The 24,435-nt window shown below is 33.9% G+C and overlaps 2 protein-coding genes, 1 long non-coding RNA gene and 1 pseudogene across 4 annotated transcripts in view; 1 reads left to right on the top strand and 3 right to left on the bottom strand.

Annotated features, from left to right (window-relative positions):
- The first annotated feature begins 1,195 nt into the window (after positions 1 to 1,195).
- The window catches only part of LOC146526914 (uncharacterized), a 43,978-nt gene continuing 20,738 nt past the window's right edge, over positions 1,196 to 24,435 (top strand). Inside the window, exon 1 of the long non-coding RNA XR_014879230.1 lies at positions 1,196 to 1,496. This is a non-coding gene — a long non-coding RNA (uncharacterized LOC146526914). The remainder of the gene's footprint in view (positions 1,497 to 24,435) is intronic.
- LOC146526920 (uncharacterized) lies at positions 11,541 to 15,820 on the bottom strand (annotated as a pseudogene). Its single transcript, XR_014879317.1, has 4 exons — positions 15,638 to 15,820; positions 15,115 to 15,279; positions 14,631 to 14,858; positions 11,541 to 11,779 (listed from the first exon to the last, which is right to left on the bottom strand). The product of XR_014879317.1 is annotated as an uncharacterized LOC146526920 (transcript).
- On the bottom strand, positions 17,394 to 18,042 carry LOC146526919 (uncharacterized). Its single transcript, XM_085206012.1, has 2 exons — positions 17,887 to 18,042; positions 17,394 to 17,564 (listed from the first exon to the last, which is right to left on the bottom strand). The coding sequence occupies exons 1-2, from the start codon at positions 18,040 to 18,042 to the stop codon at positions 17,394 to 17,396; spliced, it is 327 nt and encodes a 108-aa protein (XP_085062138.1).
- LOC146526918 (uncharacterized) lies at positions 19,780 to 23,700 on the bottom strand. Its single transcript, XM_085206010.1, has 5 exons — positions 22,980 to 23,700; positions 22,768 to 22,899; positions 22,138 to 22,629; positions 21,548 to 21,856; positions 19,780 to 21,134 (listed from the first exon to the last, which is right to left on the bottom strand). The coding sequence occupies exons 1-5, from the start codon at positions 23,698 to 23,700 to the stop codon at positions 19,780 to 19,782; spliced, it is 3,009 nt and encodes a 1,002-aa protein (XP_085062136.1).

Below are 24,435 nucleotides of genomic sequence, written 5' to 3'. Positions count from 1 at the left end.
TTTCCCAAATAAACATCTCAGTTGAGGCGTGCCTAGACGCTCTGGTCAACCATTCAAATCCCACCTAGGAAAATAATTACGCGCTTCACGCTGTATTCTTCACACAGTCAAGCAAAGGGAACCTAGTGTTAAGAGATTCCTCACTTTGCTCGACACCAGAGCAAAGAAATCAAAGTATGAATTTAAATAAAAAATTAAATATTCGAGTGGGGATTGAACCCGCAACCAGTCGAGTTTACAGTCATAAAGTGTGCCCCAGCGCCACGAGTGCCCTCAATTATATTTAAATAAAATATGTTCGTCTGATTTTCTACTTCAAATTAAAAAGCTAGATTCTCGCTAGATCCTATCTGCTTATTAGCCTATATCACAAAAAGAATACTTGGATGTGTATGAAGATATGAAAAAAGGAACCTAATTGACTTATTATTCATAAACGTAATCTACTCTAGATTAAGTTTAAACACTTGCTTATGTTTCAGGAATATAAAATAAAATGAAAAGTGGTAAAGCTAAGAAATACGATATTTTTGAAGCGATGACGATACTATGCATATAGGACTTATGTAAGTGGTAACTTTGAATTGCAAAGTCGTTTGGCGAACTCTATTTTAATATTTAAATCTGAGAGACAGAGAAGACACCATCTTTTTTATACTTATGACGGAAATATACAAGAGTGTGCATTTATTGGGTTGCGCATAGAATTAATTTTATTTGCTTATTAGATATTCATCTTAGCATGTAAATTGCACGTGATTCCATTTTTTTTAATATATAACTCACAGATATCTATTTGTCGATATATATTGATATTTGAGGCCAGTCGCGGCGCAATGGTTCAAGCGTACGACTGTAAACATTACAGATTGTGGGTTCGATTTCCATTCGAGGAAATTAAATATTTTGTATTTTTATTTAATCGCTCTGATAACTAGCAAAGCGCGGAGAGTTCTGCCACTTAAAACGCAATGCCTTAAAAATATGGCGGGAAGTGGGGAACAGAAGTGTTTTAATGAGAACAAAGTGTCTTAGCACTAGGTTCCCAGTTTCTCTCTGTAATCCCGGGTAAAAAATGTACGGGTGCGTGAAATTGAAAAAAAATATATATTGACACCTATTATTGCTGTTCTAATAATGATATATTTAACTAAAGTGATAAACGAATAAAAACAAATATAATATTGAGTAGGTAGTTATGTTGCCTCATGGCGTGAGAACGGTACCGGTAAACGCCTAATCAGCGTTCGGCGTATGTAACGCGAATCCCCTCATGCCATGGGAAACAAACGTAGTGTTTTAATATTAATTATTCTATATTTTATTCTTTAGTCGATTAGAGCATGCACTTCTGCTCGGTCGATTCACTAGTTAAGTTAATTTTAAGTTAGTTATAAGAACATATACCTTTGTTCTTATTTTAATTAAAGTAAATTTAAATTTAACTTTCTTAGTTATTTTTAAAAGCCCACTCGCGCTCCCGTAAACATGTCTAGGTACAAGACTCCTTAAAATATTGTAGAATGATGCCATCTTGACAGCATTGACACTACTATTCTAGCTAGCTAGCTAGCTGTGGGTTCATATCTCTTATTACCCAACTCAATGAAATATTTACATATTTTATACACGTATTTCCCCTGACTAACCCCCCCTACCCCCGAACAGAAATTGCAGAAATGGTGGAGCTAACATTATAATAACTTTGAAATATTTATTTGTTTTAGTAAGTATGTAAAAAATCAAAGGATGTTATGTAAAGGACTATATTTAGTTTTGATTAATAAAAACATTATCGCCTTTCCTGCGCATACATTGTTTGAATGTAATATCAAGATGACTAATGTTACAGTGCATTATATTTGCATATATAATAAAAATATTTTAATATCTAAATTATTAAGTACGATTAATATTTATATATAAAAAACATAGTCCATATTTACATAATTAGACCATGAGTGAAAAATCTTACAAATAAGTCTTAAAACTAGAGGACATTATTAAAATAAAAAGAAAGAAAAAAGATGTGTATGTTTTTTCTACTATTATATTTTCTAATATTATACTATTTTTATAAATAAAAGTGTTTAGATACAAGTTATTTTTTTCATATTCATATTATAAACCGTATAATATATATAGCTGGGTAAATATATAAAGGACCTAGTGTGAAGATATTTCATACTCTTCTTTTCGCTCGTATTCGATATACTCGTTGAATGGTGAAATTCACTGTCTATTTATAGAAGATATTGAGAAATAACTCAATCCAGGACAGAGCTCGTACCCACAACCATTGCACCCACAGTCAGACCATGTCTTGCTGCACCCATATGGATTTCAATTATACGTCTCAAACTCTACTCAAAGTACTTATTCTAATCTATCATCATTGTATATAAGGTTCTTACAGTCTTAGTTTTACGTCCAATTATTATAAATATTGTATACTATCCTTACATTAGGCCAAATGGCGGGAGGTCACTGTGGTGTGGAGGTGTGGTCTGCGACCGCAGAATACCGCCCAAGCTCAAGGGGCTGATATACAAGAGCATCGTCCGACCGGTTCTTTTATACGGCAGCGAATGTTGGCCAGCACTATCTCGGCACACTCAGGAGCTTCACGTCACGGAAATGAAGATGCTGAGGTGGATGTGCGGCGTAACGCGGTCTGACCGCATACGCAACACATTCATTCGAGGTAGTCTTGGGGTCCGTGACGTAGCGGATAAGCTCCAAGAGCGTCGCTTGAGATGGTTTGGCCACGTTACGCGCCGGCCTAAGAACTATGTCGGACGCAAGTGCCTTGCTATACAAGTTCCTGGGGCGCGACCTCCCGGACGCCCAAGGAAGCGCTGGTTGGATGTCGTGATGCAGGACATGAGAGCCAATGGTCTAACCACCGAGGACGCAAAAGATCGTGCAAAGTGGAGTAGGTTAAGTAGGAAGGCAGACCCCCGTAATAGCCGGGATTAATGCCAGGAAGAAGAAGAAGACTATCCTTACATTATAAAAACCTAATTGTTTTATTTTTAATTTCTACATTAGTTACGTTAAGTGATTATTATTCAAATTAAATAAAAACATGGAAAACATGTAGCAATTAAAGATAACAGTAATATATTTTATAATATGTAAATTAAATATTTATTGGGTTATTGACATTAGTTTAAAAAATAACCAGTCTAGTGCGAGTTGGACTAGCCCAACGAGGGTTCTGTACCAATTTCAGGATTGTAAGTCAACGGGAAGTTCAACTCATAAAAGTTGACAAATTTAAGTTTAATTTCAGTATGTACTTATTTTGTATGAAATGGACTATAATTATAAAATTGTAATAGTTTTTAAATGTAATATAAATATTAATTTCCATTTTTAGGAATATTTTATGTTTATTGTAAGTTGTTGTTTCAATATTATTTTATTTTTTGTGTCAGGTAATTTATTTGTATGTTTTTAAGGAGGTGAAACCGAAATATTTCACACTTAATATATTTCCTTTCTCTATTCCGGAGAAAGGCTAAATATAGAAATATAATAATGGTAGTATATGCAAGATTGCATCAGATTTATCGCTACTACTGCCATATCTCGAATGACAACCGCACTGTAAGCTATCCCCTTACTGGCCGTATACTGTTTACGTTTGAGAAATTATTGTACAAATTACTATAAATAGTATATGTAATTTGTATTATAGTTGTGGGGTCGATCCCCACTCGAGGGGGTGAATTATTATTTAAGTATTAATATTTTCATTTCTTCGCTCTAGCTCTACCAAAGCACGAGTCCGGTGTTGAGTTCCGCCACTCAACACGCAATGCCTGAAAATTTGGCGGAATGTGGGAAACGGGAGTGTCTTAACACTAGGTTCCCCCTGCCTACCCTGTTCTGTGCGGAATACAGCGTGAAGCTGCCTTATTTATTTATTTAATTTGCATTATAGTACTCTATGGGTTAAAGGTGAAGCGAAAAAGACATATCAAAGAAATCTGCAATTTGTTATTAGAAACTTATTTTGCAGTATATTGTTATGGTAATAATTATATGTGCAATAAAGATATTCAACGATACGAATCTTTGATCTAGACTTGAGTTAGTTTTAAAGTTGCAAGGTAATGCCAAAAGGTCACATGAAACATGTGTTCGGATTTTTATCGTCTTTTTTGTGCTACTTCAAAGATAAAAAGGATGAAGATAATATTATTTCATTCTTTCCTTGTATGTAGATATTATCAATGTACAATATATCAAGTATTTCGTATAATATGACATACCTACGATTTTTGAATGATTTTTCATTTATTCCATACCACTATTGACGCTTGGTCCACACGTTTTTTTACCTTATTATTATGTCTAATTTTCTTATCATATTTATTAATTACATTAATGTTTAAATACTCGTATACAATTAATACTTATTATAAGAAAATATAATTTTTAACTTCACAATATTTTTTTAAATTTTACTTAGGACAGTTTATATAATTTTAAAATGATTATAATAATTATAGTGTTATCTATATTAAATATCTCAAAAATTAAGGGTAACGCAGTGGCTCAAAACTAGGTTCCGTCAAAAATACAATTTAATGCAAGTAAACTACTTAGTTTTACTATAATATACATAGAGCTAAGGAGGACAAGCTCATATTCGTAGCAAGCCAATATAATTTTTAATTATAAACTATTTAGACTGAGATCCCATAGCCCTCAAGACCTATGTAATTTTAGCAAAGCTGAAAATTTTGAGCACCAATCTATATATATAAAAGGACTTGTCCTCACTGACTGAGGTAAGACGCACGCACAGCCGTAACCGCTGTGCGAGTGCGTAGAAACGTGAAATTTGGACAGATGTTTACTTTCATAATCTGGACATCCACTAAGAAGTGATTCTGAAAAATTTTAATAATAAAGGGGTAAAATAGGGGTTGAAAGTTTGTGTGGAAAATTTTTTAAATCGGCACCGATTTTTATAAAATTTGAAATTGAGACTTAAAAATATTTCATTGAACACGTGTTTCATGGTTAATTAGAATTCAGCCCTAAGGGTGCAAACAAGCACGCGAAGCTGCGCGCGTCCGCTAGTAGTCTAATATGTAGTTAAGGCTATATGCATAATTGAACACTCTAACTTGACATTAATCGACTTCGTATTTTAATTTGAACTATTAATGTGTAAAGATATTTTTTTAATTATAATTTTATGTATGATTTCATTAATTAATAGATTATATTTTCAATTGTGATATTATTGCTGACTGCATAATGAATAACGCCTTTATCGTTACAAGGTACACTCTTAGATCATCTGTCAAGGCAATAGATTACGTGATAATATATTATTTATGTATTGTATACGTTCATAAAGGGTGTGACTGTAAACGACAGGCTGGGGGTTCTATACCTTTCCGCATTCGGCGGGAATGGGGGGCGAAGGAACTTAACACTAGGCCCCCTCTGCCCACACTCCTACGTCCGGCTTCTACACTGGTCATCAAAAAAATCAACTCGTCCTGATTTTATCAATATTTCATTTTAAAAATATAGAGATGAGTGGTTTGACATTGTTTTGTTTACAAGCTAATTATCGCTGTCAATACAATTAGACCGAGATCCCAGGGCCCCCAGACCTACGTCATTTTAGCAAAGATGAAATTTTGAAGATTAATAGTCTAATATATAGTTAAGACTATATGCATACTAATTAACTTGAAAATGGGGACCTTTCCTTCCTTTTGGGAGATAGCGCCAACTTGAGGTATACGTCCAGCTACGTTAAAGTAAAAACGCTCGTTAAAAACGTTTTCGTTTTTTTTTATGTTTTTAAGAATCATGTAAGAAATGTATATTTACTATTACCAGACCCTTTACGTGAGCCTTTACTCCTGCCAGGCGCCCTCAAGTGTTACCCTTGAAGTTTCAATCATTCTCCTGAGTGTAGATCGAACTCACACCTGTGCCCCTGCGCGACGACGCGACGGCCCCACTTACGGTACTTTATATATGATTAGTAAATATGATTAATCAAATAAAATTACATATCTAAGATAAAACGATTCGCTGTATATAATATCAAGATATAGATAACTTTTTTGAATTCTCCGTATAATGATTTCACCTTATCAGATAACAGAGCTGCTTTGATTTTGTCCGTTTGTGATAGGATTTCAAAAATAGATACAATGTTGTGCTTCTAGATAATGACTTTTGACAGACAGACAACAAAATGATCTTTCCTTTTTCCTTTTTTTAAGGGAAAAAAGGATTTTCCTTAAAAGATCCGAAACCCTAAAAATGAATAACGATAAATGAATAATAATATACGAGTATGATTCACGCCGTATCCCTCATATAGGGTAGGGTAGACAGAAGGAACCTACTAGGTTCCTTTTTTTTTGGTTTTTACTCCGACCCTCACGCACAGACCAATTTTCGAGAAATACTAATTTAATCTTAAGTGGTTTCTCTTATTTCAAATCACTATTTTAATCAACAGTGATTTCTTATAAACATATCTGGCTTAAGATTATTAAAAGGCTTCTGAAATAACCCAACGTTTTTATATTTTGATGAATTACACTTTTTTCAAGTTTATAAATGATTTTCAAATCGTTTAACGTCTTTAGTATACAAAAACTTGATTAGAATGCATTGTATACATAAATTTTCCATAAAAAGCCTCTAAATAATAGTGAAAACTGTATCGAATTCCATTGCGTGGTTTAGTTTAAGAAGTAAACGAACTGAAACGAGGACAGACGTGGCGACATTATTTTTATACTTTAATATATATTTTACTACCTATTTAATAAAATTTGTATCTTACAATATAATCGGCATTGCTCACTATCAAATAGGTAGATATGTAACAATCGCTAAGGCGTGTTTAATAAGAATTTATTTATTTCAATTTCGTGCTGTATCCCTGAATCTCGTCTCATTAACATCGCCACGGTACCTATAGCCCACAAATATAATAAATTTTTAGAGTTCCGTACTTCAAAAGGAAAAAAAAATGGAACTCTTACCGGATAATTTATTTTGAGACCGCGTGGAGGTATTTAGCTGAAATTACTATGAAACTTTTAAAGCGTTTTTGCTGCATTTCGTATAATATACATACTTTAGTTGTAGGTACTTCCCGTTGGCCTAGTATACTGAAATAAGTACAGAACCCTCGATGGGCGAGCATGACTCGCACTTTCTCAGTGTTTTTTTAAAAACAATTACTTTTAATTTTACATTTTTAAGTACATAAAATATATATTTTTAATAATATTAGCTGATATCAACGGAGCAACAACGGAATCAGTAATGTAGGACATGCCAGTTAAACGCCTGGATGGTCAAATGGCTCAAATACTCAATTAAGAGCGAGAGGTTAGCCATCTCCATGTCTGGTATTGACGAAATGAACCGTATACTTGCATTACGAATGTCGTGAGAACGATGATGCAAACTATATCAATGATTGCCTTCTATTGGCAATGGGTTTGTGTTGCGTACAGTTTACTTTTAGACAGTAATATTTTATCTTTTATTATATTTCAAAAAAGAAAAAGATATGCTTTTTTGTTTCATGTTTATTATATTTTTTTATCTATTATCTATATATGTATATAAAATCGAAAGGTCACTCATTCATCATGAAATCTCAGAAACTACATGTGCTAGGAATCTCAAATTTTGCATAGGAGTTATTTATAGGACGTGGGTGGCTCGCTAAGACAGGAATTTGCAATATTCGACTTCTAAGGGGTTGTTTTTGGGGTTGAAAGTTTGTATGAAACTTCGTTACTACAAATGCTAGGAAGACTCCTAGCAAATTTTGCATGGACGTCACTTATAGGACGTAGGTACTCATGGATTAATAATAACGTATTTCACGCAGGCGAAGCCGCGGACGGGCCGCTAGTTTATTTATATTTACTTCATAATAAATATCAATAATATTTTTCTTTTTTCTTCGTGGTCCTAAGCCCGATTTGGCTTGTGTGACCACTGTACGTACATAGACAAGTTTACGGGAGCGCGAGTGGGCTTATTAAAAATAATAAAAAGTTAAATTTAAATTAATTTTAATTAAAACTTGAACATAATTCCATGCTCTTGTCGATTGAAAAATAATATAAAGAATATTTAATACGAAATACATAAAGTTTGTTTCCCATGGCTTGAGTTACATACTCCGAATGCTGAACAAGCGTTTATCTGTACCGTTCTCATGCCATGAAGCAACATGACTACATTTCTAAGTAGGTATATTAAGTTATACAAATATATACAACGATATTAATAAACAGTAAAAATTTTAATTATTATATTTTTATATAAAATTGTATATAAAAAATATTATTATTTCAAATAATCTCTCTTCATTAGTACTAAAACATAATTTCTAGAGACTGCTATCAATATAGAGCATTAATTCTATTTATAATATTATAAATTTATTACGCTATGATCGTTTCTAAAAGAGATTCTTGAATCAAGGTGGCATATTTGTTTAATATTATTATTAAAAGGAACCAAAATGTGTTAAAAATAGTTTTCATACTGTGGCAAAGATAATAGAGAGAAAAGATAATAAATGAATATTTACGAAAATGTTCAGGTCTATGTTTCTGTATGTAATTAAGTTTAGCACAATAAAATTATTAATTAAGAAATAGTAAATACTTTCAGTTATTAAGATCATTTTATAGGAGCGCAGGGGCACAAAGAGTTAATGTAAAATTGACTGGTTGTGGGTGCGTTCCTACTCGAGGAAATGAAATATTTATTTAAATTTATATTTGCATTTCCTCGCTCTAAGCGCGGCGTTGAGTTCCTCCACTCGCTCACTCACGCAACACTGAAAGTGGGGAACGGAGTGTCTTAACACTAGTTCCCTCTGCCTATCTTGCTATGTGCGGGATACCGCGTGAAGCTGATTTAATTTAATTTAATTGCGGAATCGTTAATGCCAGTCATCGGGCAGGGGCACAAGCGTGGTACTGTAAACAGTACAAACAAGTTGTGGCTTCGATTCCCAATCGAGGAAAGAAAATATTTAATATGTTCGTCTTCTCCATCCAGAATTTGACGGAAAGAAGGGGAACGGAAGTGTCATAATGGGTACGCAATGTCTTAACACTAGGTGCCCTGGTTCTCTTTCCTTACCCTGCTATATGCGGGATAGAACGTGAAGATAATATACTTAGATATCTCATATTGTAGGGTACTTGGCCTACATTAGATTAGCGGCTTGATAGTAAAAATATTATTTCAAATAAAAGTTATTTTAATGCTTGCTATATGAATATGAATATGCCTTATAATATTAGCGCCGGGAGCGTCGTCAAAGGTTATGCCGCGGTGTTCGATTACTATACTTGGAACGAACACATATGCTAAAACTGTTGAAATCTTAGAAAGAACGACGAGAGATACCGACGATAGATATACGAGATAACTATAATAATATTATTTTTTTCATAAAAAAATATTAGTTTACATATAAAAAAAGAGTTTGCCTACCTGCATAACTCCTAACTCCCACATCAGTTATGCTAATTGATTTTAACGTGGAATACGTACCAATATACATAATATGTAGAATGTTGATGCATCCAAGAAATACGTGATGTGACCAGCACTTTGTGACATCTCCATCCTCCATACCACCATAGGGAGCAATAGGGAGACGCAGCTCTTACCAAAATAATACTCGTAAATCAATATTTGCTTTGAGGACGTTCTCGAATGTTCTCTGTGAAGGAGGTGTATCTGGGTGTATTTGTGGGAAATCTGGGAAAGCTGTTATTTATAGAGTCCAAGGTATTGAATTATTAAATGCTTTAACAAACAGTTTTCCTTATTCTTCTATAATAATATTTTTCTTCAATTTCACGCATATAGCAATATAGGCAGGGGGTACCTAGTGTTAAGACATTTCGTTCTCAACTTTTTGCCGAATTTATGAGGCACTGCGTGTTGAGTGGCGGAGTGGAAATTAAACCCACAATCTGTCAAGTTTACAGTCACACGCTTGTACCCCCACCATATATCATCTATATATATAAAATCGAAAGGTCACTCACTCATCATGAAATCTCAGAAACTACATGTGCTAGGAATCTCAAATTTTGCGTAGGAGTTATTTATAGGATGTGAGTGCTCGCTAAGACGGGAATTTGCAATATACAATTCCTAAGGGGTTGTGTAAAATTTTGCATGGGCATTTCTTATAGGACACAACCAAGTGCTTACTAGGACAAGAATTTGTGATATTTTTCTCCTGAGGGGATGAAATAGGGGTTGACAGTTTGTATGGAAATATTGTAAATCGCCACTGATTTTCTGATTTGAAATTTAGACTCTTAAAAATATTTCATTGAACACGTGTTTCATGGTTTATTAGGATTCACCCTATAAACTGACAATATTTTCATAAATATATTTAATAAATGTTCGTATAGTTCAAGCGGGCGAAGCCGCCCAAGTCCACTAGTGTATAGTGTATATATAATACAACAGAATACTTACATTGATAGTATATCTTCAATATCTTCAATTGTCTTGAGTATTCTAGGACTTTACCTGTTTCCAGTAAACATACGAAATATCTAATTCTTAAAAAAGATAGCTTAAGTGGCGAATAATACTTTTATCTATATTGTCAAATTTATATTAACTTTTTATTTTGAATATGAAGTAGCGTTTTTGTAAACAATACATCATAATTTTATAAATCTTTCTTAATTTCATTCTATATTTATCGTGTTACGAGAATAAAAGAATTTTAATATTTTTAAAGAGATAAAACTAAACTAATTTGACAATAAAAATTCTTGACTGAAAAACTAAACTAATTTGACAATAAAAAGCTCGTTATGCTAGCTTACTGACTATATATAAAAAAAATACTTCAACCTTACAAAACACTCCTTGTAAAGCAGTGGCGTAGCTAGGGTATTTGCTGCCCGGTGCGGCTTAGGAGATTTGATGCCCTTTAAAATGGTCTAAGGTCTAAAAAAAAACGTGATCGTCGACGTTAATGAGTTCTAAAAAAAAAACGTGATCGTCGACTTTGATGCCCCTTTCCCTTTGATGCCCGGTGCGGCTTAGGGGACTTGATGCCCTTTACAATGGTCTAAAGTCTAAAAAAACAAAGAAAAACAAAGTAATCGTCGACTTTGATGCCCCTTTTCCTTTTGATACCTGGTGCGACCGCACCGCTCGCACCCCCCTAGCTACGCCACTGTTGTAAAGAAAACCTTGGGATCCCTAAAACATAAATGTAATTGTTAAATATAGTATGATTTTTTTTTATGGAAAAAGGACAAGGCAAACGAGCGTTCGGGTCACCTGATGGTGATCACCGCCGCCCAAGACCCCGTGCAGCACCAGAGGAGCTACAGGTGCGTTGCCGGTATTCATTAGTTAGAATTATACAAAAAACTTAATTTATATTATTAGTTATTTTTCTATAACTCGAATTGTATCACTATCGATTTTGGCATAGAAAAAATATAAAAACTCAAGAACCAAGTACACTCATATATTAACAAACAAAAAAATCAAAATGAAGTATAAAAAATAGTAGTTGATAAATAGTTTAAATACATCACTTGTGTCTTTTACATTTTCTTTTTTTGGGATAGACCCCACGACAGGTCCTACAGGGCATGCAGCAGGGCAGCTCGTTCTCCTCACATTGGATTTGCTTACAGGAGTGCAGCGCTTGTTTCGGCTTAGCGGGTGCTCTGGGGGTGACTAGCTCTACCTGGAAAAATAAAATAATTTGTATATTGGATTTCAGATATATGTACCTATTATAAATTAATGTATGTATTTTAAATTTGAAGTTCTGGTCTGGTCTCAGCTGGACTAGGAGTCCAGACGTGGCGCAGGGGCACAAAGTGTGACTGTAAAATGAAGGTAAAGGGGCGGTAAAAGTTGTGGGTTCGATCCTTACTCGAGGAAATGTAATATTTATTTAAATTAATATTTTCATTCCTTCGCTCTGGTGTTGAGGCAAAACGCGGCGTTGAGTTTCGCCACTTAACATGCAGTGCCTCCAGAATACGGCGGAAAATAGGGAACGGAGTATCTAAACACTGCTGTGTGATGGGATACAGCGTGAAGCTGATTTGATTTGAAGTTTGTGGCCATCGTGGCGTGATGGGACAGCCTGTTATGAACATGTTGGTTGCGGCTTCAGTTTCAGACATGTAATTCGGACGGAATTGAATTAGGATTGTAAGGCATTGTAATATATGTATATCAGAGTCAACGTCTATCCCGCTATACGTGAAAAATCGTGAAGCTGACTTTTCAATATACAGGGTGTCCCAGGAGCCAACGATAAAACGAAACCAGGTGATAGACCAAGTCGTGACAGTTATGAGAAAAATATAAAAAAAAATCTTTGTCATGTATTTTTCATATTATATTGATTTTAAAAAATATCGCAAAAACCGACACCCTGTGATGGTTTTTCACGTCCCTGGACTACAAATATTACTCTTTCTTCATTTTTTTTTCTGTAATGTAATCATGAGTAACCCTTCTGTGAATTACAGTTTAAGATTTAAACATACCTGCATCAGTTTTCAATAAAATGTGGTGTTTTTGCCAAACATTAAATTCAAAATATTTACTACACCCAACTTTAACCGACTGTACTATAAAAAAAATGTACTACACTGTTTTTGCAAGTAACTTTAAAAGTTGGCGCATTTAATCTGGATTCCGAAATGGTACGACACTTGCTGGATTACTTCTTTGTTGAAGAGAGAAAAATCGAAATACACGAAAATCGGGATGACGTTCAGCTTTTTGGTATCTTTTCCGATACATTCTAGCTGCAGCATTTGCGTTACATAACCATTCTCCATGAATGAAATGCATATTGGCAACGTGTCAAAGACCGAGTATATGGGCTGCGAGAGCCAGGACTCGAGCACTGTTCTTATAAGTCCTGGGCCAGCCCCTAAGTCGGATAAGCGTTGCCTGGGCTAAGTGTTTAGTTTAGGGAGGTGACTGGTGTGGTCTGTGATCGCAGGATACCGTCCAAACTCATATCCGTCTTATAGAGATCGTGATCGATGCCTTCAGACTCGCGCATGACGGATCCAAGGTACCTGAACTTTTCCAACTTAGGGGATGGGGACCCAGGACTTATAAGGACAGTGCTCGAGTCCGGGGTCTCGCAGGCGATATACTCGGTCTTTGACACATTGCCAATATGCATTTCATTCATGGAGAATGGTTATGTAACGCAAATGTTGCAGCTAGAATGTATCGGAAAATATACCAAAAAGCTGAATGTCATCCCGATTATCGTGTATTTCGATTTTTCTCTCTTCAACAAAGAAGTAATCCAGCAAGTGTCGTACCATTTCGGAATCCAGATTAAATGCGCCAACTTTTAAAGTTACTTGCAAAAACAGTGTAGTACATTTTTTTTATAGTACAGTCGGTTAAAGTTGGGTGTAGTAAATATTTTGAATTTAATGTTTGGCAAAAACACCACATTTTATTGAAAACTGATGCAGGTATGTTTAAATCTTAAACTGTAATTCACAGAAGGGTTACTCATGATTACATTACAGAAAAAAAAATGAAGAAAGAGTAATATTTGTAGTCCAGGGACGTGAAAAACCATCACAGGGTGTCGGTTTTTGCGATATTTTTTAAAATCAATATAATATGAAAAATACATGACAAAGATTTTTTTTTATATTTTTCTCATAACTGTCACGACTTGGTCTATCACCTGGTTTCGTTTTATCGTTGGCTCCTGGGACACCCTGTATATATAATATAATAATAATAATAATAAGCTTTATTTCAATTCCATACAGTGATACATTTATAATTATAAAAAATTTTAATCATTGATATATATTTAGATTTAATAAGTTTTGTTATTATTTAATTTATAGATTGTTATATTTCATGTCATTTTAAATTATCCATTATTTTCATTGTTTGATAATTGTATGGACCCCTTTCGGGTAAAAGCCTCCCCCAAGGAATGCCACGACTCTCTATCCTTAGCTGTGTCCAGCCAACTTCCACCCGCCATCGCTACTATTTCGTCTACCCATCTGGTTTTTGGTCGACCTCTTGCTCTGGAGCCTCTTGGCCCTGACCACCTTACTGACCTTAGGGTCCATCTGTCATCTTGGTATCGAGCTAAGTGGCCCGCCCACTTCCATTTTGCCTTCAGCGAAAAAGTCAAGGCATCGCATACTTTTGTCTTTTTTCTGATGTCAACGTTTTTAACTTTGTCTTTTAATTTTAAGCCTAGGCAACTTCTCTCCATTCTTCTCTGGGTAGTCTGAATTTTATTCCTGGTTTTGAGATCATAGGTCCAAGTTTGACACCCATAGGTGAGGCATGGTAATATTGCTGTATCCATCACTATTTTCTTGGTCGACAGAGGAAGTTGAGATTTGAGTATTTCCTTATGGTTCCAGAACTTATTCCAGGTAATTGCTACTCGTCGGTTTATTTCTTGACTGTTTCTTTCTTTACTCAAAGACATCTGTTTGCCTAGGTATACATAGTTTTTTACAAACTCAAGAGAAGTACTATTTATATATATATATATATATTGAAATAACTACCTCAATATTTCCAGTACGATTGGGTTCGTCCGTCTGTTTGCCAATTTTCAGTAGGAACACATCCTTGTCTGGATGGAGAACTTTTTGCGCCTGCACTCCCTTAGGAGCGTCGTACGGTGTCACGTTGCACGTATTACAGAGGGTGTCGTGGGCCTCTTGCTTGCTGTATATCAACTCGGAGTTCAGTTGAGTCCTATTAGTTAAGGCTTCGCATATGTCGTCGGGTATCTGAAATAAATTTGTTTTTTAATCAGATATTCATAATGTTTAAAGTTTTAAGACATAAATCATAATGAAAGTTTAAATTTAAATTTGGTGTAAAATAAAGTAAAAAATAGTTATAGTTATATAATATTTTGGATATAATATTATACAAAAATATTACGATTTTTGAATATATTCATTCATATTAACACACAAACCAAAACTTATAACTTGTCTATCACAAAAGTTTTAATAAAAAATAATATTATATCAGTTCAACCTGAAAGTTTAATCTGTTGGCTGGTCCACCACCTTCACCTCCAATTCCACATGTTTCCGAGCACACGGACTCCGCGTCGTCGCATGTGCATTGGTTTTGTAGTTTTAACTGCGAAGGCGTCAGCTTGGGCGGTTTGGATGTGCTTTTTGGAATTCTTATTTTTACCTTTTAAAAATATTTTTTTATTCTTATATAAACTTATGTTTTTATTTTTTTGGTAACTATATGTAAGAAATACAAAGCGCGGCGTTGAGTACCGCCACTCAACATGCAATGCCCCCTGATATCGGTGGAAAGTGGGGAACAGAATGTCTTAACACTAGATTCCCTCTGCCTATCTTGCTGTGTGCGGGAAAGAGCGTGAAGCTGATATGTTTGATATAAGTACACGATCAAAATGAATATACTATTTCGCTAAATAGTTGCAATTTTTCAGATTAAATAGGGGGCACAGTATTAAAAGATATGTAAGGATTTTTATATAAAAAATGGAAAAAAAACTACAATATTATAAAAGGACAACCTCATTTCCATTAAATATAGCACCGATCTCTTCATAGGGCTTTTTATTATTTTTCACATCGAGAGACTTCCCCATGATTCTAATAAAGTTATTATAATTAGCACTTTATAATTTTGAGCCGAAATATTATATAATTTAATTTAATGACTATTAATGATAATAAGAATGAAGCATCATTGAAAGATTTTCATAGAGTACAAAAAGAAGACAAATAATAATTGATGTAAATAAAGGAGGTTGGTATATATTATGGTAAAATATTTTTACTGATACTACTAGTAAATTTACTTTAATTTATATATATGTTTTGTTGCTTAATAATTTACTTAACTACAATTAAATAAATATATATTTATATCAAATATTTTAAAATATTAATCAAATATTTTAAAGTTTTGCGTTATAACGTAATTAGAAAGAAATTTAAACGTAGGCCACGGTAGGCAAGTAACTTGGTAAATTGAAAAACTACTATGTGTTTTCCCCTTTTCAATCTTAGGGAGGATTCGCACTATAAGTAGATACTTATGTGGAGTATATGAGGGAGATTCCCTCATATAGTAGGGTGGGTAGGAAGAACTTATTACTAAGACACTCCCTTGTTCTCCACTTCCGACGAACTCTCGAGGCATTCCGTGTTGAGTGACAGGACTCAAAGCTTGCTTTGCCTTGTTACCAGAGCGAGGAAAAAAAATTTAATATTTCTTCCTGCGAGTGAGAGTCGGAGAAAAGTAACGTATACACTTGTAAACGACGGCCTAAATAAGTTATTTCACGTATCTTCTTATATAAATTTCTATGTACCAATTGACTTTGAAATTATCACTTGATAATAATCTTAAAATCGATTAGCATAGAGTCGCGTACAAATTAATAAGACATTAATATTATGATAAAATAACCTAATTAGAAACACACATTTATATTGTTTTAATGAAAAAAAAATCTTTTCATTCGTCTATACATTTCTAAAGTGATCTCTAATTAACCTTCATTACAAAAAATGGAATACTAATGATATACCTACTCAATAAGACCAATTGTAAATTAGATCAATATAATATGTCTAGAAATGTAGTCGCCTAATCTATATATATAAAATCGAAAGGTCACTCACTCATCACGAAATCTCAGAAACTACAAGTGCTAGGAATCTGAAATTTTGCATAGGAGTTACTTATAGGACGTAGGTGCTCGCTAAGACGGGAATTTGTAATATTCGACTTCTAAGGGGTTGTTTTAGGGGTTGAAAGTTTGTATGAAATTTCGTTACTAATGACTTTTGTCTTTGTCATTCGTTACTAAATGCTAGGAGTCTCAAATTTTGCATAGACGTCACTAGGACGTAGTCATGGAGACAGAAATTAATAATAACATAGTTCAGGCGAGTGAAACCGCGAGAGGGCCGCTAGTAAGTTATAACTAAAAGTTACTAGCGTTGCCAAAAGCCTACCTCTAGGGATCCTTGACCTACAGGTCTGAATATACTTTCAAACCATCCAGGAATCCCATTAAAATACGTTAAATTTCATCTAAATCGATCATTTAGGGTAAGATAAAAAAAAACTATTTAAAACAAGACATTTAATGATTTCTATGTAAAAAAAAAATAATAAAAAAAATTGACCAATAATAAAATGTAGGTCAAGCTCATTTAAAATTTGATTGGCAGTAAAAATATTCCGTATCAGAATTTTATTAAAGAAACAAGTCCTCTTAAATTAATTGTGAAGTAATGTTTTTTGTCAGCTCCTTCTTATATTTTCTTCTTCTTTGGCTTATTACAAGGACAAGGGATAGGTTCGGGATCACATTGTGCTCCTCTTGTATCGCATCGATAAGGACCTACTTTTTCAGGTCCTTTCGGAGTTACTAACTCTAACTCCAATTTACTACGGCGATCACCGTTAGGGCCTACTTTAGCCACCTGTTTAAACGAAATATATGAATTTTAATAAGCCATCCTCTACATAGCTCAGGTATAATATATTTTTTTGCTAAATTATCGTTACTTAGGCTTAAGGTTATAATAAATTTGCTTTGTTTTTCGAAAGGTTTTCTTATAAAAAAATATAGAAAATAAATTCTTCTATAATATAAAGTTAGTCTCATAATATATAAAGTTGTTAGAAATTATCATATTTCACGCTAGCATCCCGCTTTTCTATTATAAATTTCTATTCTTCTATTTTTTCTTTGATATTTTTTTTCACTATACTTATTCTCAGTATAAGTAAACATTATATTACCTTTAGAAGGAAAACATCCTTTCGGGGATGCAATACAGATTGTGCAGCTCCAGGACCTGGGACGTCTGCGGGCACCAAGCTGCAGAGCCAAGGGCAGTTACCCTTGCCACCCGAAGGCTTAGCCTTCCCTTGCACTTGTGTTCCCTTCACGTTCATTGTAAAACAGTATATCAGAAATTGACTTATAGATTTAAAAGTTTATATTATTCCAATAATTTGTAATGGTTACATAGCATCGGTGGTTTGTGATTGAATGTCAAGTATTTTTTTTATTGTGACAGTAAGGTTTAAAGTTCTTTTTTATTACTGTTAAGTAAGCTTTTCCAAAATAAAATATTGCTTAAGTTTTTTAATTTTATATAACTTATTTAAAATATTTCTTAGTAATGTTTTTCGTCATTAATATAATTTTAGATATTCTTTTCGGGTTTTATATTATGAAAATTAATAAAAAAAGCGTGTCCGTTCGTCTGTCACAAGTCACAACCAACTTGCTGGAACAAATCAGTTGAAATTTCGTACTCATAATAATGCTTCGTTATTTCTGACTCAAGAATACCATTCACAACCATTCGCTCACCTGAATTATATAATAATTTATTTAAATTGTTTGAAGGAAATAAAAACTCTATTCACTTAATAATTTTTTAAAACTTTGTTTTTGGTCGCAAAAACAATATATTCTTATTTAATAAAAAAAAATATTAAAAATAAATAAATAATAAATAAATTGTCACTTCATATTTATCTGGGCGGTCCTAGTTACCTATGCTTAGTTACCCAATGGAGCTGTAAGTGTAAAATGTCCAAGTAAAAAGCCTATATATTATTCAACCTTCTCTACCACAGTCCAATGAAAATCGACTTAGCTATTCCGGAGATTAAGCCGGACAAACAAAGAAAGACAGACAAAAATATTTAAATTGTTTCTGTTTTAGTATCGTGTGAATAACCATATGCACTTGATAAAACACAGTTAGTTATTTTGAACATTTAGGCCGTCGTAGCGCAGCGGCACAAGGGTGTGACTGTAACGCGACGGTTGCGGGTTCGATCCCCACTCGAGGAAGTATAATATTTATTTACGTTTATATTTTCATTTCTTCGCTCCGGTGTCGAGGTTAGGCGCGGATTTCAATTCTGCCACTCAACACGCAATGCCTCCAGAATTCGGCGGAAAGTGGAGAACGGAGAATCTTAACACTAGGCACTCTTAGCACTACAAAATGTACATCAATCAATGCAATAAATTGATTCTGAGAGTATATTCATTTGATAAATAATTTTTTGCTGAAATATGTTTCTAATATCTTCTGCTTAAATAAACTTTGTAACTACTTGTATCAACAAGTGGACGTAAGATCAAAATCAGGAAATATTCATGAAGAGAAAAGCAACGTTGTTAATTAGGTACTTCTTAACATAAATTTTTATGTTCAGCTTATACGATGTACCTAAGATTGCAAAAATTTTGACTAACGTTTTTTTTTTTATAGTATACTTACTCATTATGACATTTGTGTTGTTTAGTTTGCAAATTTTATGTAGGGATCTATATAAATAATAATTGTAGTTAAATGCTTTGAGGAGGAATTTTTCATATTTTAATCTTTGACGTACATAACTCTAATAAACGTATATCACAGGTTTTGTTGATCGATAGGTGGATATCGCTTATTATATAGAATAATTTAAAGCAACTTTTGGCTTCTTTTCTTCTTCTTCTCTTTTCTTTTCTATATTTAAAAAATAAGATAAAAGAGAAAATAGATTTATTAAAAGATTACTTTTTTTGTTACAAATATTTTTATTGATGAATTATTTCATACGATCGTTTAGGGAAATTATTTGTTAATTAATAATATTTCAGATTTTTTTCATAAGACAATAGTTTTAGCCACAACACGATGAACAATTGCTAAATGTTCCTTTGGGAGGTTTACAAGGCAAGACGGAACAACATTTCCGTGGAAGACAGAGTATTGGCGGGCTGCAACATGCTGAGCACGGTCCAGGTACACTGCGGCATCTAACGACTGGGCACGATTTCAATCTATTGTGACATGGTGATATTCTTTTGCGATGACTTCTTATTCTCGGCTGACTACGACTCTTTCTATAACGTTTGCGTCCAACTGGACATGGTCGAATACATGGTGAACTCTTGCATGGGCTTGTACATTGAGGTCTTGCGCAAGGAGGTTTGCATGGATTACCACACGGTGAGGGGGCACAACATGGTTTTCGAGGAGAGCATGTATTACACTTTCCACAAGGATATCTGCAACATGATGGTTTGCAACATCTTTTGCAAGGCAATGAGCCGCAGCGATTTTGTCCACATGGTACACTTTTGGGACATTTTGGCTTACACGGTGGTGGGGTTCGGCAAAGAATTAGTTTGCATTTTGAATAACGGCAATAACTGGGTGAAAGTGGACACGGCATATTGCACGGCGTAGGTCGAGTTGGTGGTGGTGTCCATTCCAACATTAATTCATTTCTTGCTAAAGGAGCGCCAGTCAACTTTCTTATAACTATTTCAAATACACCCCTTCTTGGGTTATTTGCCGACGTAACTTTCACAGGTCCTTGCTCCTCACCCGAAGAAGCTAAAACACATTTAGGTCCACGACAGGGTTCACTCCCGTGCACTGGACATGTTTCTTTAGGTCCAATTTTTATGTGCGACACCGTCACCATCATATCTCCTTTTGATACCCCTAATCCAGGACAGGGTTTCTGTGCTTTGTCATCTTTAATTGTCACACATTTTGACGTCCCTGATACAGGTTTTGTGGAAATCTGTGATTTTGACTTAGCGATTGACACGTGGGGTTTCTTTGTTCCAGACTGGATACTTGATTTGGAGCCAAGTTTCTTTACATCACTTTTTGTACCGGTACTTGTGGCTTGACTTTTCTGTGCTAAGCTTGTATTAGATGCTTTAGATCCCATCCCCTTTTTTTTATCATCTTTTTTTCTTCCGAAAAAGTAAACTTCAGGAGTAAAATGCTTCTCAGGTGCATATTTTTTTTCATATGCATATGGTATAGTGGACATGGTGCAAGTAGAGCAGTAATCGGAGTTTGTACTCAGTGATGGCTTTTTCCGTTTATCATAAACTTGTAAACATTTATTAATTGATGCGGTAGCTTGAGTACCTAATGATTGTCGAAAATTACTACACTTGTCAGGTATTGTCATGTAAACTGATATTTCTTTACTTCCAAATATACCCTTATAGTCTGATTGTATAATTGAAATATATGATTCTTTTGCAGTACTAAATGATGCAGTAGACCATTTCGATATTTTAGTTGAAATTGTATTTGGTGCTGAATATGACGAAACAGATGATAATTGATGTAAGCTAAAGTCTTTAGGTACATCTATTTTTGAGTGACGGAAACCACAACGCGTTCTGGAACTCTGGTACATGGCTTTCATTCGACTGTCACTATTTTTTTGGTAAGGCGACCGTAGGACCCCGGAACCTACGATAAGTGTATGATTTTATAAAAAATAAGATAAATTTTAATTAAAATACATATAAAAGGAATGTTTATTATTAATATTTTTAACAAAAAAACGTGACATAATAAATTTTAATATAATTATGGACAACAATTAACACGCATTGGCACACATTGAGCAGTACGGGGTTCCTTTGTTGGTACAATTTTATCATAATTTATAACTGGTGTAATAAACTGGTATTCAAGCTTAGATTTTCTTCCTGGCATTTCTATTGTTCTGCCTATTTTCATTTTTATAACTTGCTTCGGAAAATCATAAACAACTCCTTGGTAATTCTCAGATGCTGGTGAAGTAAGTTGTTGTGGATCTTCTCTAGCAAGTTCTCCTATTCCATTTGAATTAAAGTTGAAGTGGGCTCGCTGCTTGTGCCCCTGTTCGCAGGTATCCGTGGGCAATTGGAATACAACTTTGTTTCCAGTAGGACAGCAATCTAAGTAATACGAACATGCATTTAAAAAAATCTTATCATGAAACAAATTTTGCAAACATTGCCATAATCATTTTATAAAATTATATAAAAACCTTCTTATTTAATATAAATAAAGGTAAACTTTTATATTAAGTGGAAAAATAGAAATATGAAAATACAAAGGAATGTTAAATAAAAACAAGTTAATTAAAAAAACAAAGAAGATTCTATTAATAACTGATTCAACACAGCTATCTAAACTGCTTATGTCTTTTTTTTTATTTTCTTTAATCTTGGAATACAACATTCGCAATCAAGGTCAGATTGTAAGCATGTATTTAGTTTTTTAATAGGTTGTTTCTTGTCTGGTCCTTTAGGGGCAACTAGTTCAAGTTCCATTTTTATTTTCTTCTCGTTCAATGTCGCAGTTTTAGCCACTTTGAGAACGAAAACATCTTTATTGGCTAGTTCTGGTGTTTTGTTATCACCACGGGCCAACGCAAGTTGTTGACCATGTTTAGAAGCTTGCAGGCAACCTTCCGTCGTACAACTAAACTGTGTATCGGCCAGTCGTCTATTACAACAGACATCCTCACTTGGCAAAGCCAAACTTATTTGGTTTTTCCCACATGGTGGCTCACACAATCCGCCATCCGTCTGTTTTGCAAAAGGACATTGCATAGCGCAATGCGTCTGACTTATCTTCTTTATAATAGAAGCACTGGCTGGTACTTTTATTTTAAGCTCATTTCCTCCAAGAGTTGTACCGATTTCCTCAAATTGTTTATTGGGACCTGGCCAGCAAAAGTTTTAATGCAATCCCTTAATGACTAAATATCACTATTTGTTACTTTAAGCTTATTTTATTTAGTACGACATTTCACCTAGAAAATTTTAATAATAGTACTTGAAAACTTAAAAATTATTCTAACCTTTGGGCACATGTAAACAATATTGATCGGTATTTCGACAGACCATTTGCTGCTTAGCCGCGGGTTTGGGACCAGAACAAAAACAAACATCATCAGGATCTTCACACGGCATACTGTTATATGGATCTTTAGCTGTATTAATAACAAATTATTAATTTACTATAAGACAATGTTTGTATCACTAAAAATTGTAGGCAATGCTTTATTTTTACCTTGTGGGCACGCACCACTTCGACCACTGGCAGTGCACGGTGGAGCTGAGCTGCTACCTCCACCCATACTTAAGCCTCGCGTCCCTCCACAAACACATGGATCTTGCTTGCTTTGGAAATCTTTATTAGGCGCACATGATCTGTCTACAATTTCAGATTTTTTACCTGTTTCTAAACTTAAGGGAGCTCCTGGACCTTGGAATTTAGTAATGATTAATTTTCCAAAGCAAGAAATGCGTAAAAACATGACAATGTCGCCAGTTTCCGAGTTATCTGGTCCAACAATTTTAAAGGAATCTTTCAGAGCCTGGTAGCCAACATTTGTTGGGTCTTCTAAAAATGTATTTCGAGCTTCAACGAATTCTTTTGTCATGTCTATAGTACATTCGCCCATTATTATTTTTGTTGGTAAACAACCACATGGTAAAGACTTATACACAGAAATATTTATAGGAAATTTAGTCATAGCGGTGGCAATTTCATTTTCACTGAGAGAGAAAAGGCAAGATTTTCCACTATTAAAGGATTTTATGAAAGGTCCATTGCTCTTTGCTATGCAGCTACCAGACTCATCATCACATATCTCCAGAGGCTCAACTCCTGCACACTCAATATTTACGCAAGTCCTGAAATCTTTATCAGAAAAACAAGGGCTTTTAAGAAAAACTATTTTATCAATTAGCACTTCCAGGAGGAAAAGACTATCATTCTGTTTCGTCATTTTGAGCTTTTGCGGGGATGGGACTTTAATTTTTTATTTTAATTATAAATTTTAACGTATTTGTTCATACCAAAATTTTGATTATGAAAGATAAACAAAAGAAGAATATAATGTCATTTCATATTATCATACTTCATAATCATACAAAGAAGATTTTATATACAATCTATTTAGTGTAAACTTACCTACAGTAGGTATCTATTTACTGCGGTACTCTGGAATTTATTAGGAATAAAAATTTACTAAGTGTTCTATTCATTAAATGTTTTTCATTCATAATGAACACATTCGTAAATATCTACATAAAGAAGCAAAAACTACATATTTTAATATATCGTAATATTAAAAACAATTTTTGTATTGGACATTGTCAAACCCAGTAAATATTGCAAAAAATAATTATTCAGGTACATACTTCTGTTAAATTACTTATAATAATATAAAATTTTCGGCTTAAATTTCATTTAATGCAAATTTACAGCGGGTATACGAGCCTAATACAAATTTATATAATACCTAATTACTAACTCTAAACATTATTAAAATAGCAAAAAACCACCCATAACCACCTATAACGATATTACTTGTTTTTATCTAGTACTTGGTATACATTTTTTTCATACATTAACATTTTTAATATGGTAGCAGCCATTATAATAGTTATCATATCATTATAAAATAAATTCAAAATAAAATTTCTAAAAATGAATAAACATCTTTATTTTCGAATATTTT

Source organism: Heliconius melpomene, chromosome 21 (assembly GCF_056956725.1).
Source record: "Heliconius melpomene rosina isolate 202511_hmr_F chromosome 21, ASM5695672v1, whole genome shotgun sequence".
NCBI classification, from domain to species: domain Eukaryota; kingdom Metazoa; phylum Arthropoda; class Insecta; order Lepidoptera; family Nymphalidae; genus Heliconius; species Heliconius melpomene.
Note: the sequence above shows the minus strand (reverse complement) of the source record. Positions and strands in the feature narration are given on the sequence as shown.